General features: G+C 43.3%; 1 protein-coding gene across 3 annotated transcripts in view; it reads left to right on the plus strand.

The window, feature by feature from the left end:
• Nucleotides 1-1,015: 1,015 nt before the first annotated feature.
• VPS13C (vacuolar protein sorting 13 homolog C) overlaps nucleotides 1,016-19,249 on the plus strand; it is a 483,673-nt gene continuing 465,439 nt past the window's right edge. For all 3 annotated transcript variants that reach the window (XM_029575527.1, XM_029575524.1, XM_029575525.1), the window contains exon 1: nucleotides 1,016-1,338. In XM_029575527.1, the coding sequence (XP_029431387.1) occupies nucleotides 1,239-1,338 (100 nt within the window). In that variant the 5' untranslated portion in view covers nucleotides 1,016-1,238. The remainder of the gene's footprint in view (nucleotides 1,339-19,249) is intronic.

The raw sequence follows: 19,249 nt of genomic DNA on the forward strand, positions 1-19,249 counted from the left end.
TTTTAGGGTAATGACAGCAACAGAGGTTGTTAGTTCTTTGGTAACAGCTTACTTTTAAAAGATTCATCTTCTCATTGCTCCTAGTCTGGCCATTATAACAATGGTCCTGAAGCTGGGAACCATGCACCAGGGCTCCTGCCAAAACCCAGTATCATGGGCTTTAAATAGGGCCACTGGGTGTCTCCCCTAAGGATGATTATGACACCTCCTACCCAGAGGCTGTCGCCACAGCAACTTCAGCTGCAGCTGACCCAGGGTGCAGAAGGCCCAGTCTGGGAATCAATCCAGGACACCCTCATATGGCTGCACACACTTAACCTATTTCTAATCAGGCACCCCCACCGAGCTTCAGTTTATTTATGAGCCTCCTGTGTAGAATAATACCAATTGTTTGCTGAAAAGTAATGAAGGCTCTTCTGGAGGAAAGAACAGTGGACTAGCTACAATCCAACGATAGCAATTAAAAGTCTGACTTTATAGCCACTTAAGGTTAGACTATAGGATCGTTTAGTTTGTGATTTTATATTTGTTGCTCGTTTGTTACTCGCCTTGACCTTTGGCTTGTGCGATCAATAAATGATCTTACATTTAAAGAAAAATGTTTGTACCTGAGGCAGAATGAAGGACATATCAATAAATCCCACTTATCTTGCATCGCATACTATCTACTAGAAATCATCCAAGAATTTTGCTGGAGTTCTGTAGAGTTTCCTGGGGACTCCCTGATATTAAATGAAGCTTCAGAAAACGCTGGCGATTCGGGCACACTGCAGCGAAGATATGAGGAGGGGGGGGTGTGAAATGGTTTTTTTTTTAATGTTTCTTTTCAACAGAGCTAAAAATGGACATGTATAAATCCAAAATTACAGGCCACCATCACGCTTTAGCAGCCTCACAAGCGCCGACACTACACCTCACCCCCCTTCAGCTCGCCACGGTGACTTCTAACCCGTGGGACGGGCAGTGTGCGTGCGTGCGCGCGCGCCTGTCTTTCAAATTCAGGGACGTAGCGCACGCCCTCTTCTCAACTCACGGGACCTGGAAAGAGACTCGGCGACCGCTGTGCGCGTGCGCGCCCGCCTGGCACATCACGGGACTGGAACGCAGCAACGTTCGTTCGGGCTTTAGTTTGGGCTGCAGCCGGGCACTCCCCCTTTCCTAGTTTTTTTTTTTTCTCCCCCTCTGTCTCTGCCGGCTGGCGCGTTGGAGCGGGAGGGGCACATTGGCCAGCCGTCAACATGGTGCTGGAGTCTGTGGTGGCAGATCTCCTGAACAGATTCCTGGGGGATTACGTGGAGAACCTGGACAGGTCCCAGCTCAAACTCGGCATTTGGGGTGGTAAGCGAGAGCTAGACCCTGTCTTTTTGTAGGTGACAAACTCGCCACCCCGATTTGCCTACTGGTTGCCGTGTGGGCCGCCTCTGTGGTTCCGTCACAAGGACGGTTTACAGCCTTGCTATGTCTAGCTGTTTTCTCCCTGGTTATGTTACCCTAATCAAGTTTCTTTTTGTTTTTCAAACCGAATAAAGAGGATTTAGTGTTCTTGGTCTCTCTTTGGCTGTTATTCAAGTGCAGGGTCTGAGCCGTGACCTGAGGCGGCTCCCATGGCCATTTAACTGAAACCGAGAACCCGTCCAATATTTGAGGAATATATGATGATGCAGTGACAATTGCCAAAGCAAAATCACGAAACCTGCTAGATATCTGTTTCTTTCACTGGATGTTGAATACTCATCTGGTTTCCCTTAGGGTTGAGGGTCATTTATTTTAGGATCTTATCAGTGTGGCCAGCGTCCCCAGGCTATAGCAAATCCTGCCAGAAATAAAACTAGAAGTGCCTGCTTTCTTGCTTTTCCTCAAAATAATTATTCCTTGGCTCAGACTCCTTCCCAATTGTTTTGTAGTACTTAATAAGCTATAATTGAAAGGGACACGTAGTCAGTAATTTAGGCTGTTTTAGAACCTGAGGTATATTTATGGGGAATTGTTTATTCCTATGCCTAAGGCTGATGAGTGAAATCTTGTGAGAGTATAAGTAAAACTTTACAAGACATGAATAAAAGAATAAGCATAGTGTTAATACTGTATGTAATGAAAGTAACACATTCCTGAATGTGCTTGTTAGTTTCACTTTCAGGAAGTGGTTCTTTTGGGTGATGCCTTATATGTATGAACTGAATAGGAGGCTGCTCTTGTGATGCCAAGAGGCCAATGTACTAAGAGTAAAATTTTGCAAACTCAATTTTGTGTGCAAGCATGGGGGAAATAATACATGCTTTCTTGTTTTAGTGTACACAGCTGAGTTTTTGATGTTCTTTAGTTTTACAAGTAATATACTGGTAATTGTGTGTGTACTTTTCCTAGTGTGAAATTGTTTTCAAATAACTAATAAGCTTTTCAGTGCAAAACAGACAATTCACTATTAGTGTAGATAAAACTACATGTGAAACTTGTTTTGCTGGCTAAATTCAGCATAAAATCTATGCCTCTGAATTTTTTTTTTCCAAAATTTAGCATATCAAAACTTCATGTTCTTTTTCTGTGGGTTTCATTTGAATGTATAGAAAAATAGCACACAATAAATGCAATGCTGCATGAAAAATACTCTAGTACATGCTCTATATCTGCCTTGATTTACTTTACTGTGAACCTCTAAGGAGCTTACTGATTTTGTGCTTTATGTAATTTCCTACGGAGTTGGGTTCAAGCTACTTTGTAGCTACCATAAGTTATTTTAATCATTATTATTTTGTTCTGTAAAGCAAAAAACAAGATGAATGAAGCAGATGTTAGGAAAAAAAAAAACCCACACCACAAATTAATGTAGCTACAATGTAATATATACTGAAAGGGTCAAAGAGAAAATGAGGGTGGTTGGGGTCAAAATTCTAAGGATAGTATATTGTAGTATTTGGTTATATTATAATCAATCCTACAGGTGACATTTATTAGTGGTTTCAGGTTTGGATTTAAGATTTTGGTGCTCATAGACAGAGTGCCATGGTGGTGCCTCTTTGAAGCTGTACTGGCATATGGCCCTAAAGCAGACAGACTCCTCTTTGGCCTGGATATTTGTTCAAAATTTGGTTCCTTAGGCAGTTGCGTATACCTAAATTTAGGTATGAGTGGTTTGGGATCTTAGTGTAAAAGGAGCTTCTAACAAAAACTATATATTTCAGAAGTTCCTAAAACAGATTATGATAGCTGATGAGGACTAGCTCATCTCAACTGACCAGTTTGATTCCTTGTGTAATGCCTTTATAGATATCAAGTTACTTCTCAGTTTCCATTTGGATTTATTTGTCTTTCCAATTCCAAGATCAAAGTGTATTACAAATTCAGATACAGTTGTTAGGCCTTTATGGTTGGTGAACCTCAGTGCCTTTTCTATGCCTTTAAAAATTCTATTGCTGTTTTCTGTCGCCATTTCCATTGGGAGGCCATTCATGTGTCCATTACCCTTTCTATCATATGCCCTCTCTCTTCTCTTCTCTAGGGCAGAAGTGGCAACTCTGGTCCTCAGGAGCCACAAATGGGTTTGTTTTTCAGAATATATCCATTGAAATGTGTGAGATTGATTTGCATGCACTGCCTCCAGGGTATTCAAATCTCTCATTGAAGCAGCATGGTTTAACCAGAGGATAAATCTTGTAAAACTAATCTAAATGATTTTTGATTGGGTGACTAGAGATTAAGATCAAGGACATGCGCTGGCTGTGGTTTACTTAGATTTCAGCAAAACATTTTGATACTGTCCCGCAAAGGAGACTCAAACTGAGTAGCCTGGTGGTGGGTTTGAAACTAATAGACTGGATTAGAAACAGATTGTGTGATAGACAACAAAGAGTATTGATAAATGGAATTTTCTCTGAGGAGAGAAAAGCGATAAGTGAAGTGCTTCAGGGATTGGTCCTAGGGCCATTTCAGCTCGATATCTTGGCTAATGGGAGAAGTTTGCCTCCCCCCCCCCCCCCCCCCCCCCCCCCGATAACACCAAGATCTGCAGTAGAGAGGAAACCCTTGAAGGAGTAGGCAGCATGAAGTAAAATTCAGTGCCTAAAAGGGAAGAATCATACACATTGGGGTGCAGAAATCAGTGGGAGAAATGTGGTACACAGTGAAGAGCTGATATGCACCGACCAAGAGAGGGACCTTGCGCAAAATCGACAGTCTGCGTGCGCCAAGCCGCGCAGCCTGCCTCCGTTCCCTCCGCATCCCCCCTACCTTTTGTTGTGCAAGTTACGCCTGCTTGAAGCAGGCGTAACTTGCTCGCGCTGCCTTTGCATCCCCCGGCACAGGCCGCAGTGCTGGGGGACTCGGGACCGCCCTCCCGGCCCACCCCCGAACCATTCTGTGCCCCCAGACCGCCCCAGGACTTACGCTCGTCCCGAGGCTTTGCGCGCGCCGGCGGCCTATGCAAAATAGGTGCGCTGGCGCGCGAGTGCCCTGCGCACATAAATCCGGCAGGATTTACGTGCGCAGGGCTTTTAAAATCTAGCCCATAAGGAGAGGCATAACCAGTAGAAAGAGGTAGTAGTGCTTCTTTACAGGTCATTGAGGTCTCACCTGGAGTTCTGTGTTCAGTTCTGGAGACTATATCTCAGAAAGGAAATAGGCTAAAAATGGTCCAGAGAGAGACAACTAAAATGGTGCAGGGTTTGTACCAAAAGTTATATAAGAGAAAACTGAAGGAATTTAATATGTATACCCTAGAAGAGAGAAGTAAGACAGGTGGGATATCACACAGGCATCTAAATACCTGAAAGGTATTGCACTGGAAGCCAAGCTTTTTCAATGGGGGAAAAAAAGCAATAGAACTAGGGAATAGATATGATGCTCCAAGGGGGTAGATTGAGCAAGAATGTGAGGAGATGTCTGGGTGGGTTTTTTTTTGTTTTTGTTTTTTATGGCGAGGGTGGTGGATGCCTGGAATGCTCTCCCAGAGGAAGCGATAACAAGGAAAGTGACAGATTTCAAGAAAGCATGGGATAAACACAGATGATCCCTAGTGCCAATGAAGCACTGGGCAACCTTCACTCAGTGACAGTTGCAGCCCAAGGCAGCAGTATTATGGCTGTATTGTGTTTCCTGGAAGGCCTGAGGTAACCTGCACAGAGCAGCAGTTGAAACCTTAAAGGGTACACTTTGGGTTAAGTTCCAAGCAGGAATTTGACTTTGGATAGGTACACACGCTGGACCACCAGGGACTGGACTTTCAGCCGATGGCTTGGGTGTGGCAGATTGCTCTCAGGACCCTGGCTGGACCACTAGGGACTTTGAGTATTGGGGGAGGTCGGGAGAGTGGGGGCTACCGGTGTGTTCGCATGTATGTCAAGTCAGCATTTTTATGCTAATTTTTAGGCATACATTTCTTGACTTATACACAAGTATATATGGTACAATGTATAGGATATCAAATATTACTGAGTGCATCACAATTTTTCTATATATTTATTTAGTATATTCCAGTTCATCCTGAAAGAATGCAGCTGATGGTTTCTCAGCTGCTACTGATCATATTTATTAATTCTGCAAACTGTTCCTTCAGATAATCTCACTGATATATTCTTCCAATTAGAATGTTGTATTGCTATAGCTAGCAGCATATCAAAGCGCTTAACATGCGCTAAGTACCTTATTAATTGCTGTAGTCTTTTTTTTTTTTAATAGAACTATCCCATAAGTCACATGAAAAAGATCATTAATTTTAGCCCAAACTTTGTCAAAAAGGTGTTATGTATGTACAGTAAAATGAATGATATAAGGCAGTGCTTCTCAACTCAGTACTTGGGGCATACCTAACCAGTCAGGTTTTTAAGATATCCATAATGAATATGCATATGAGAGACTTTCATGCACTGCTTTCATTGTATGCAAATCTATCTCATGCATATTCATTGTAAATATCCTGAAAACCTGACTGGCTAGGTGTGCACAGAGTACTGGGTTGAGAAGCAGTGATCTAAGTACCAGTTTATTTGAAACAAACACTTAGATTACACTGTATTAAGTCTACTAAATCTAACTGGTATCCAAATAACTCCATGAACAACATATAAAAACGATTGTGTAATACACAGATGGCAAACTCTGGTCCTCGAGGGTCACAAACATGCCAGGTTTTCAGGATATCCACAATGAATATACATAAGATAGATCTGTATGCTCTGCCTCCAATGTATGCAAAACTATCTCATGCATATTTATTGTGGTTATCCTGAAAACTTGGCCTGTTTGTGGCCTTCGAGGACTGGAGTTTGCCACCCCTGACCCAGCATGGCAATTTCTTATGTTCTTATGTAATAGATTTAAAAATGATTTTCAAACAACTTTTTTTTTTCTCCTCAGAAATACGCTCATTGACTGGGTTCCAGAGTTATATGTATTGAAGTTAAACTTATCATTCCTTCTTTTCCTGCTAGACCAGTCTTACCAATGGGATATCTGCTCCACAGCTACCAGGGACAGAGGAAACACCCTCATTCTTTTCATTCCCCTGATGTCGCCATTGGGTATAAGGAAGGGTTGTCCTGCGGTAGTCACCAATAGTCTGTCTCCAGCAGTTGTGGACATATGAAGATGTTCCTTCCAGAGCACAGGTTATCCCTGGCCTGGTAGTACAAAAAAACTTTGGCTCTTTAGAGCAACAGCTCTGCAGAGCTGATTTCTCTGGTAGCAGCCTGCCACCCAGATTCAAAAAAGGCTAAGCTTCAGAAACTCAGAGGTCAAGCGCTACCCTGGCCCTTTGGTCTGGAGGCATCAGCAAAATAAGGACACTCAGGTCAGCAAAGAAGTTAGGTCCCCTCCACACATTTCAAGGGCAAAGCTTCACCCGTTTCGAGGACTAGGAAGCCCGGAGTGAAGCCATAGTCTCAGCTGGAGCCTGCTGTCTGCAATGATGATTTCTGGCCTCTACTAGGATTAATTCCCATAGGGGTGTGGGCTGGGGGTGCCTCCCATACCATACCTCTATAGTATCTGGACCCAAATTACCACAGATCGGTGGGTAATGGACACTGCACAGAGGGTGTACTCTCGAATTGTTCACCCCAGTCCTGGAAGCCTTTATTCCTTCCCTGGCTTCATGGACCAACAGGGAAGCAATAGAGACCACCTTGGCAAGACTGCAAGAATTGCAGGTAGTAATCTCAGGTCCCAAGCCCCACCAAGGCCAAGGGAATTACTCAATTTACTTTACTGTGCCAAAGTAGGGCAATGCTATTTGATCAGTGTTAGACCTGAAGGGAGTCAACAAATGTCTGAGTACTACATTACTGGGAGGAAACCCTCAAATCAGTCCTGTTGGCAGTAAGGAAAAGAGAAAACATTACTTCCCTTGACTTCACAGAAGCCTATTTTCACATCCCTATTCAGCAAAGCCATATAAAATTCCTCTGCTTTTGTATGCTGAGCAAGCACTTTCAATTTCAGGCATTGCCTTTTGTATTGGTGACTGCCTCAAGAGCATTCACTAAAGTTATAGTTGCGGTGACATTATGCAAGAAAGGGGTTATGATACATCCTTATTTAGATGACTGGCTCATAAGGCTAAGTCCCTTCAGGAGAGTCATCAGGCAAAAACCACAGTATTATGCTTTTTCAAGTACTTGGGCTGGATAGTAAACTACCAAGGTAGAAGCTATCTCCATTGCAGGCTCTAGAGTTTCTGGGAGCTTTATTCAACACCAAAAAGGGATTGGTAACCACAGGTAGTAATAGGGTTTTAAAGCTCATAGACCATGTGCAGGCCTTCCAAGGCCAAGTTAGTCTCAGAATTTAGGACTACATGCAGCTCCTCATGGTGTTCACCCTGGACTTATTCCCCTGGGCAGGAGCGCACATGTGACTATTGTAGCAGTTCCTTCTGTCCTGGTGGTCCCCATTGGTCAGGATTACAAATCTCGCCTGGTGCTGTTTTCTTGGCCAGGAGAAGCTTGGGTTGGTGGGGAGATGACATCTTCTGAAGGGAGTGGATCTGGAGCCACCTGACTGGATTATTGTGACCATGGATGCTAGTTTAGTTGAATGGAGGGTCCACTTTCAGGTGCAAGCAACTCAAGGTTGGTGGACTGAGGAGGTCTTCTGGTCCATAAATCATCTGGGGTTGAGAGCCATCAAACCAGTGCTACTACACTTCATCTGGTGAAAGGAAAGTTGGTTAGGGTGCTATCTGACAATGCAACAGGGATATTCCATGTCAAGTGGACCAATTTGGAAAATCATCCATGCTCGACCTCCTTCAAATTGAATAAAATTTTGTGTGGATGTTCTTTACAGCCTTAAACAAAATTATGCAAAAATTTTAGGCTGGATCTCTATTGCTTCTAGAGTTAGATGCAACTGAATGAAAGTCACTCTTCGAGTACTGTGTTCCACACAGCACAAAATGGCCAGTTTGTCTGGGCACTGCAGCCAAACCCCTGTTAGGGGCCTGAAATTTTGTAGATTAGTTTCTGGTGCTAAGTTCATATGCAAAGTTTGGAACCTAACATGAGCTTGCCACCCTTTTTTTATGGGCCTGCAACCTACATGAAAAATTTTACAAAAGAAATGCAAAGCCTACTTTGACTCCTCATTGCTCCTGGTGTATACATCAATTCAAGCCATAACTGGATCAGTAGTCACGGCTCGTGGTGTACATCTAGGATTTGCACTAGGAGGCTTTGCAGCTAACTGAAAGCAAAGATATATATAGTTACATAAAAACATGTCACCTCTTTATGCAAATTGTAATTTTTTTGGGGTGCAAACATCCCTACTTATAATTACAGGCAAGTGGAAGCAAAGATATAAAGCCGCCGTGCAAGTCTTATATGTTTATGCCATGGGCTATGACTACTGGTCCAGTCAGGGCCTGAATCAAAGTATAGGTCAGGAACATTGAGGAGTCAAAGTAGACCTTATGTTTCTTTTGTAACATTTTTCACATACTTTGCTGGCCCATAAAAATGGAGGCAAGTTCATGTTAAGTCCCAGTACAAAGTTTGGAACATATCACCGGTGGTTGTATTAATCCACAAAATGTTAGGCCCCTGAGAGATGTTGTCGGGCTGCATTTTAGGTTGCACAAAGCATGATACTGATAGGTCACCTCCATTCAACTGCCTGTAGTTCTCCAACCACTGGAGATCCAGATGAAAAATTTAGTATGGTTTTGCTTGAGATCCTAGAGAACATCCCTGCAAAATTTTATTCGATTTGTAGGAAGTTGAGCGTAGACCACTGGTCCACTTGATATGGAATAACCCAACAATGGTAGCCTATTGTCCCTTGCTTCTCCATCGGAACAACAGTTTTCAAGAAGATGATATTCTGGCTACAAGAGACCTTTACTGCCTTTGGTGTTCTATAGGCTGTATACAACCTACCGGCCATCTGCATATCAACCTCCTAGGCAACATCCCCAGCAAATACAGACCAAGAGTAATTTCTCAGCCTCGTCAAAAACAGCAGGGCATCAATCAAAAACCACAATAGCTTTTGAGTGAGACTTGGTCACACTATAATCGACAGTGTGGGGCAGATTATCGCTTTTCTATTGTTCTTGGGAAGTGGTCACGTCAGATCATTGGGTTGTATACATAATTCAAGAGGGGGCTATAAGCTAAATTTCAAAAAGAATCTGACCCTCCCACAAATAATTCCCTCTGAACGAGATCAGGTACAAACTCCACTTTTGCAAAAGGAGGTAGACTTGTTACTCCACCAATAAGCAATCCAAATACTACCTTGGTGCCAGCAAAGCAAGGGATTTTACTCCCAATACTTCCTCATTCCGAGGAGACCGGGGTCTCTGCCCAATTTTGGCTTTGTGTTCCCTCAACAAAGGAATCTGGAAAGAGAAGTTCAAAATGACATCTCTCAAACCCATTCTGCCATTCCTTCAACCCAATGATTAGATGTGCTTCTGCTGGATTCCAAGGATGCTTACTTCCATATCTCAATGCACCACTCTACATGGCACTACCTGTGTTTCCAGGTTGATGTGCAGCACTACCACTACAAGGTTCTCCCTTTTGGGCTCTTTTCTGCCCCAAGAGTTTTCACAAAGTGTCTAGTGATAGCTGTGGCCCACTTGAAAAGAAAGGGAATTCACATTTTTCCTTATCTGGACAATTGGTTTCTAGTATCTCCACAAGCACTTATTAGACACAATAAGTTGTCTGAAGGGCCTGCTCTTCATAATTGAGACGTCCAACCTTCAGGCCACTCAGATTCTCCAATTCATAGGAGCAAAGATCGGCTTTGCATAGGGTAGTATATTTCTTCCTATGAACAGGGCACAAACATTTTGCACTCTGGAATTGCAGTTGAAACAGTATGCATGTCCCTCAGCATGTCAGGTCTTTACCCTGTTGGGACTCATGGTGGCAGTGATATTTGTAGTTCCTGACATTCATCTGCAATGGGGTCTCAAGTCACAGTGGTCCCAATTCATTTAACCATTGTCCAAGAAGGTAGCTCTGACCCGGGCTATGAAGGACATAACATGGTGGCCGTACCCACCTATCCTAACAATGGTTGCTCCTTTCTGCAACCCTATGCACCAGTTCATTTTGACCATGGATGTATCATCAAGGGGTTGGAGGGGCTGAAGTCGCAAGGACTATGGAATTTGTTGGAAAGGACCCATTTAGATAAATCTTCTAGAGTTGAGAATAATAAAGAATGTTCTATTCACCTTCCAAGAACAGCTTCAGGAAAAGAACATCATGATACATACAACCAGGTGGCTGTGTTCTACATAAACAAAGGAGTGTTAGTTTCCTGGAAACTCTGCAGAGAAGCAATTCATAGAAACATAGAAATGACGGCAGAAGAAGACCAAATGGCCCATCCAGTCTGCCCAGCAAGCTTCCCTCATTTTTTTCTCTCATACTTATCTGTTTCTCTTAGCTCTTGGTTCTATTTCCCTTCCACCCCCACCATTAATGTAGAGAGCGGTGATGGAGCTGCATCCAAGTGAAATATCTAGCTTGATTAGTTAGAGGTAGTAGGGGTAGTAACCGCCGCAATAAGCAAGCTACACCCATGCTTATTTGTTTTTACCCAGATTGTTATACAGCCCTTATTGGTTGTTTATCTTCTCCCCTGCCGTTGAAGCAGGGAGCTATGCTGGATATGCGTGAGGTATCAGTTTTTTTCTTCTCCCCTGCCGTTGAAGCAGAGAGCTATGCTGGATATGCATCGAAAGTGAAGTATCAGGCACATTTGGTTTGGGGTAGTAACCGCCGTAACAAGCCAGCTACTCCCCGCTTTGTGAGTGTGAATCCTTTTTTCTTCTCCCCTGCCGTTGAAGTTATGCTGGATATGCGTGAAGTATCAGTTTTTCTTTTCCCCTGCCGTTGAAGCAGAGAACTATGCTGGATATGCATTGAAAGTGAAGTATAAGAATGGAGTGATCAAGCTAGTTGAAAGGCATCAGGAATAGAGGAAGGTGGAGGTAGTAATTTGGTTATTTGGTTTGGGGTAGTAACCGCCGGTTTGGGGTAGTAACCGCCGTAACAAGCCAGCTACTCCTGTCTTTGTGAGTGCAAATCCTTTTTTCCACATTTCCTCTTGCTGTTGAAGCTTAGAGCGATGTTGGAGTCACAGTAACCATGTGTATGTTTATTGAATAAGGGTATTGTCTCCAGGCAGTAGCCATCATTCTGGCGAGTCACCTACTCTTCATTGGCGGCCTCTTGACTTTATGGATCCACAGTGTTTATCCCACGCCCCTTTGAAGTCCTTCACAGTTCTGGTCTTCACCACTTCCTCCGGAAGGGCATTCCAGGCATCCACCACCCTCTCCGTGAAGAAATACTTATTGAGCGTGCTTCTGTCCATTCCAGAGTGTTACAAGTAGGCTATCTCCCAGGAATAGTGAACACCGAAGTGGACAGGCTCAGCAAAAATTTCCACCCTCATGAGTGGGTCTCAATCAGAAAGTGGCAAATGACCCATTTGCAACATGGGGCAACTCATGCATAGATCTCTTTGCAGCAGTCAACAGGAAAGTTCTGACTTTTTGTTCGGTATACCCAAGCCTATAAATATTCGCCCAAGAGATACGTTCCTCATTCCATGGGTGGGAGGACTCTAATACATTTATCACCTAATTCTGTTGATATACCGAACAATCCAGCAATGCATCACGGACATAACGGATCTCATCCTCATTGCTCTGGCCTGTCCCAGACAAACTTGGTATGCTTTTCTGGTTCAACTTTTCATAAGTCCTCTGTTCTCACAAGGGAGCAGTGCAGAGCTAACGACTCAGGAAGAGGGCACCCTGTTGTGCTCCATGCATTCTTCTCTACAATTGACAGCATGGAGATTGAAAGGAGAGTATTGAGCCACCTGCATTTGTCAAGAGGGGGATCCAAGACATCCTAGTATCAGCTAGGAAACCATCCACAAGAAAGAACTATGTTCAAATGACAGCATTACTTGATAAGGTGTAACGCGACCAATATAGACTCTTTCTCCTGTTCACTGGAGATGTTGCTGGACTACTTGTATACTCTCTATCAAACAGGATTGGCAACATTATCAGAGTTCACTTGAGTGTAGTAGCTCCATATCACCTTTCAACCAATGGTCTTCCTATTTCAAATCATCCTCTAGTTTCACAGTTCATGAAGGGGATTTTAAAGTCGAGTCTACCAATGCCTAAACCGCCTGTTACCTGGGACATAAACACAGTACTAGAGCACTTTTTTTTTTTTTTTTTTTAAATTTATTTTTTATTGATTTACAAAATATCATGACATACAATGTCAAAATAACATTACGGATTTCTGTTGACAATCTTATATAACAATTACAACCAAATGAATATCTTACAACCCATATAATTCTATGGCAACATTATCCTAATTAGTAGGAAATCAGGCAGATATCCAGCCATCACCATCACTAGAGCATAAGGAAATTAACATAAATATCAAACTGAAAGTATTGCTTCTCTGTTTTATACCGATAATTAAACTCTCTAATTATTCCCTATTAACCTTTTCGCTTCCAAAAATGTTTTTAACTCTTCAGGTTCAAAATACACATATTTGTTATTTTCATAACGAATTAAACATTTGCATGGATATCTAAGTAACATTTGAATACCTAATTGGTCAGCAAGTGTTTTCAACTCAAGAAACTGTTTTCTTCTAACTTGAGTTACCCTCGTGAGGTCGGGAAATATCCATATCTGATGATCATAAAATCTTTTCATTCTATTTCTAAGGAACAACCTCAAAACTGTATCCCTATCCGATGGGAAAACAAACTTAAGAACTATTCCTTTCTTTTCTATAGGTTCATCATTTGATGACTCTAATAATTGAGAGACATCTAAAAGAGATGCTTGTTCCTCCAGTAAATTAGTTGACTTCAAATAGTATATTTTAGAAATTGGAGGGGAAGCCTCTCTTGGTATTTGTAATACATCTATCATATATTTTTTAAACTGATCCTGTAGTGTTGAAAACCTAGTTAAAGGAAAATTGTTAACCCTCAGGTTCAAATACCTTGCTTCGTTATCTAATTTTTCTAGATTTCTATTCTGAACCTTGTCCTCTTGAATTAGATTAGCTTGTATTTTTTGTAATTAAATTACTTTTTGATCTATCTCTACTAATCTTTCACCATGCTTTTTTTCCACCTTTTGAGTCAATGGATAATGTCCATAGGACACACAATATGTGGAAGGTGGTCTTTCTAGTCGAGATGATTTCTGCAAGGTGGGTTTGTGAGCTTCAGGCCTTGGTTCACTATCCCCTATTCTTACAATTTTACAATTACAAAGTCACTTTATAAACACATCTGCCCTTCCTACCAAAGGTGGTTTCACATTTCCATCTGAATCAAAAGATCACGTTACCTACCTTTTCTCTGAAACCGCATAAAAATTAGAGGGAGCAACTCCTTCACACTTTAGACTGTAAGAGGGCTTTAGCCTTTTATGAGAAGAACTCGTGCAGCTAACTGAGCTTCATAACTCTGTATCCTTCAACCCAAATATGCCAAGTCTGCCGGTAGCATAAAGGACTTTGGCTAATTTGGATAACTCAGTGCATTCAATTCTGTTACTTGACTTGCTCACCTGACCTGACTACCTCTGTCAAAGCATATCAGGTAAGAATCATGGCAGCTTCAATTGCACATCTCAAAGTACCATTGCTGGATATTTGTAAATCAGCCACATGCTCGTCTCTATGTACTTTCTTGTTGCACTACGGTCTTGACAGCAAACAATTTCAGATGCCACAGTTGGATCTGCGGTGTTGTACTATATGACTGGAGCTCAAAACTGTCCACAGGTTTTGCGGGTTGAGCCCATGATGAACACTTAATTCTGCAAAGGTGTCTGCAATCCTATGCCTCAACATAGCTTCAGTGTGCATAAATCAACCCTAAGCTGGGGACTCCCAGTCCGCATGGATAATTCAGCCTGCTTATCGATGGGATAAAGCAAATTTGCTTACCATAAATGGTGTTTTCCGTAGATAACAAGATGAATTAGCCATGTGAACCTGCCCACCTTCCTGGACAGCCTCTTTGATTTTGTTGTATTTAATAGATTGCTTACCATCAGTTGATAATATAATCACGTGGGATCAGCCACACAGTCAAAGCTCTGTATTCTTTGATAGAAGCTCTGCCTAAAGCCACTTGGAGGACATCCCAGACAACATGGCTTGTTCATCCTTCCATCTATGGAAACCACTGTTCACAGAAAGCAAACTTGCTGTATCACTTGAAAGCAGGTTAAAAGAATAAAAGGAATGTTTTTTATAGTGTTTTCCCTGTTTTATATTTTATATCCCCCCCCCTCCCAAACAGAGGCGTAATTTACAAAGTATCTTCATATGGGTACCAAAATTTGAGAGAACCTTTGGTTTATTGGGGCCAAAATATGTGAAGCCACTTGCTAAACCTATATATTTATAAAAACGTCTATGCCACTTCTCTGAATCAGATGCATCAGAGATGGTTTACAAAAATGCATGACCCAAAATATAGTAGTAAAACATCTGACATCCAGCTGCATAAAAATATAACTCCTCCTAAGACATTCAACTGGATAATAGATCAAAATGAGAGCTATATCCTCCCCAAATTAACACCCAACAAAATTGCTAACAAATCCATTCACCAGATTCCAACCAATAAAATCACCTTCTAGCTTATATACCAGAGTGAAAAAGTAATCACAATCAGCCACCTACCCCCCCCCCCCCCCCCACCCCCTATAAATGAATGGAGAAACTGCTTCTGGAAACGCATGATAGGTTAGGATCATCAGGGTCAGTAAGTGTTAATACATTGCACATGTAAGTGTAATCATGTTAGCTTATGCTATCATAGCTCAAGAGGTGGAGATGCAGGGAGGAGAGAAACTGAACAAACACTGTAGTTCTGGAATGCCAAATAAGCAGTGGGATTGAATTTCAAAAGTGAGCAAAGCAAATGCTCAAACAATTGGCTAAGATACATAATTATCTTGGCCATTTGCCAATAAGTTTTGTGTTTTGTTAATAATATGCACTTATGGCTGAAATTTTGAAATGGCACTTTTTTTCAAATCAGCATACTCTAAAATTCAAACTGCAACATATTGTAATAAAACAGCTCTCAATAAATGGCTCTAAGTATACAGATTAGCCAATTTGAGAATTTGTTTTGAAATAGTCCAGAAGATTTAGTCACTGTAACTTTTACTTTATTCGTCAGAAGTAGATTTTTATGTCAAGGTTGAGTTTACTCTTTACTGGAAATAGATTATTTTCTTTTCATGGTCTCTTGTTTAACCTTAAGTCAAGCATCTGTAAGCTACACTTTAACTTTTGCAAAATATAACACTAGCATCACTCTGAGAGACTTGCACAAACATATCTTGACTTAATAAGGACCATTGTAACACCCTGAGAATGCTTCAGATTTCAGCATTTTTCTGCTATTGGGTTATAAATAATAATCTGTCCTAGTGCTGTAAAATTTTGAATTATTAAAAAAAAAAAAAAAAAAGTTTCAATGCTTATAAAATATAAGATTAGCTATTTCCTGTATCAATGCCAGACATGGAAATATGTTTTGACAGCACTGCTTCAGGAGCCTCTTATCTTTCACCTTTCACAGCACAGTTTGTAAACTTTTCTGAAATTGTAGAAGAATGCATTAGTGGGATAAAAAATGGTTGCATAAAACATGTTAACTGCATAACTACTACAGTGTGTTCCAGAGCAGTCTCAATAATATTTGATGTAGAGACAAACAAAAATACAGCGGTTTTCGGTACTTACTTATTGGCAACCTATTCACTACTCATCTGCCTTCCTGTGAGCAGCCATTTTAAGTGAGTTACATCTGGTCTATATTTAAGACCCACCTGATTCTACTAGGACAAGCAGGATGGTAGTCCTCCGACATGGGTGACATCATCAGATGGAGCCTGGCAAGGGAAACTTAAGTCAAAGTTTCTAGAAACCTTGACTGGCACACTGAGCATGCCCAATATGCCACTATCCACTCATCCACACAGGGTCTCTCTTCAGTCTCCTCTTTTCTGTGGAGCTATAGTCTCACGGTTGTGGAGCTCTACTCTTTCTTGAGTTTTTCAAGTATTTCCTTGTTGATTCCAACTATTCCTACGCCGGGTCCTTCTTCCTATAGGGTTAGTTAGTAGGGCAGCAGGGTAAGTTTTTCTCCCTTCTGTGCAGTTGATTCCTGGTGGTGTCTTGCTCTCGGCCACCAGGCTTGCCGGGTCTTTTTTGTAATGGCGTCTGTGTTCATCAATGCCCCCAGTGTCCCATGGACCATGTCTCTCATGGATCCACATGAGGTATGTATACTCTGCCTGCGAGTATCGCACGACGTCAGAGGGTGTCGCCTTTGTGAGTCATCTGGTTACGAAAGCTGTTACTCCCATCTAGACAAAATGGAGAAGATCTTTGGTTCCAAAAAAAATCTGAGCTGTCGACTTTGGCATCGAGGGCATAGAGAGGCCACAGGGAGCTGGACACTGAGTCTTCACTGACCACTCCCCTGCTGGGGCCCTCATCGGTGTCTTCACACTCTAGGACATCGGGATTGTCTCCATCCTCCTCGGCACTGGGGAAAGACTGGGCCAAGCATTGAGGGAAATCCCGGAAGCATCACCACCAGTCACTGTCTTTGCACGGTACTGGGCTCGGGTCGACATTGGCACCTGCTGTGATGCCCCCAAAGTGATCCTGCAGAGAGGAGGTGCTGATCTCCATTGAACCCAGGAGTCCCAGGCGTTGCCCACTGATGCCAGTGCTGGGCACTGATCTCTCGTGAGGCTCCGAGGGAGATCTGGTGAAGCCTCTCCTTCCTTTGTCCATCTTGTCCTCTGCAGACTTTCAAGAGGAGTTTGACTGCAGGGTACAATTGGCGGTGGTCCGAGCCCTGCAGGGCATCGAGCTGCCGGCCACTCCGGTGCTTCCACCAGTGCCAGAGCCTATACCTTCGATGTTGGCACCGCTGCTGGAGTGCCTTACTTTCCTTCCTGGCATCCTGCCCACATAGCCATTACTGGTGCCCGGGGTCTAATGATACCCCAGTGGCCATCGTTGTCACCTCCTTCCATTGCGATTCCCATCATAGGTTCCTCTGAGGAGGATGAACCATTGCAGCCTGTGGCGCTGTCGGGGTCCTTGGTACTGCAGCCAATGTTATCTGGTCCGGTTCCCGGTGCTTCGGGGTTTCGATGCCCACAGTGCCCTTGGTGTCTGAGCTGAGAGGCCTGGGCAGGGGTCCCCCACTGGTGTCTCTGGGTGGTCTTAGTTAGGGAGACGCTCCATATGACCCTTGAGGGGGGGATGATAACCTCAGAGTCTTCATACGATGACTCGGGGGTCTTCCCTTGGACCCATCCCCTACAGAGGAGTGGCACCGGTCCCTGCCTGAGGACCCGATGTTTTCGGGTTTTCTTCAGGCCATAGCGGAAACTATTTAGTTTTCAGCTTCTGACGGAAGAGGATGCCAGGCATAAAATGCTGGAGGTTCCCCAGTTTGTCGACATCTCGAAGGGAAGTGGTGGCTGTTCCGTCCATGACATCTTTAAGGAGTTACTTCTTAGTATTTTGGAACACCCCCATATCCGTGCCTCCGGTGAATCAGAAGGCTGATGCGGTCTATTTGGTTCAATACGCCTTAGGGTTCAAGAGTCGCCAACTCCCACATCAGTTGTGGTTGAGTCTGCCCTAAAAAAGGCCAAGTGTTCCCACACCCACGCCTCTGCCTCTCTGGGTTGAGAGCAGAGAGCGTTGGATGTGTTGGGCAGGAAGATATTCCAGGGTGCCATGTTAATCGCTCATATTGTACAGCTGTACATGATGCAGTACACTCTGAACCTCTGGAAGCAGGTCTAGGAGTTGTCAGTGTGTCTTTTCCCAGCTGTAACAGAACACTTTTTTTGGCTCTCATCCAGCAAGGCTTGGAATGTAAGAATGAGGTGCACTCCTCCTATGACATGGTTGAGACATAGGCTAGGGTGGCAGCAGTGAGCATTGGTGCCTGCAGGATGGCCTGACTCCAAGCCTCTGATCTCCAACGGGAGTTCCAAGAGAAGCTCGCAGACCTGCCATGCATTGGTGAGAAGCTTTTTGGGGATAAGATGAGGGATGCTGTGGCCCAGTTGAAGGATCACCATGAGACCCTTCAGCATCTTTCAGCTAGTATGTCGGACCCACCATCCTCTGCCAGGAAATCCTCACAACAGGGCTCATGGCAGTCCTTTTATCACCAGAGGAAATATTATTCTCATGCCTCTCATGCTCATTCTCAGCATATGAGCTCTAGGGCCCATCCCAGACAGCTGGAACCCTAGCCAAGCCCTGCTACAGGTTTTGACTGGCTGTGGGGGAGCATAAGCCAGTCAGGTGTGTCCTAGACGTCTGACCTTCCAGAGGCCGGCTGTGGCTCTTCATGGACCACAGGCCCAGTATCACCTCAGACCAGTGGGTCCTGTCCATCGTTCGAGGGTTTCGACTCAACTTCCTGGGTGTTCTTGTGGACTCTTTCCCATACCCCTCTTGGGGTTGGCCCTCATATCAGGGAATACTCTTGATGGAGCTCTCCACCCTTGTAATGGCCAGAGCAGTTGAACCTGTTCCGCAGGGACGGGGATTCTATTCTCACTATTTCCCGATTCCAAAGAAAACAGGGGGACTTCACCCTATTTTGGACCTGAGAGCCTTGAACAAGTTTCTAAAAAGAGAAAAGTTAAACTTGGTCTCTCTAGGCA

The sequence above is a fragment of the Rhinatrema bivittatum genome, chromosome 13, assembly GCF_901001135.1.
Source record: "Rhinatrema bivittatum chromosome 13, aRhiBiv1.1, whole genome shotgun sequence".
In the NCBI taxonomy this organism is placed as follows: Eukaryota; Metazoa; Chordata; class Amphibia; order Gymnophiona; family Rhinatrematidae; genus Rhinatrema; species Rhinatrema bivittatum.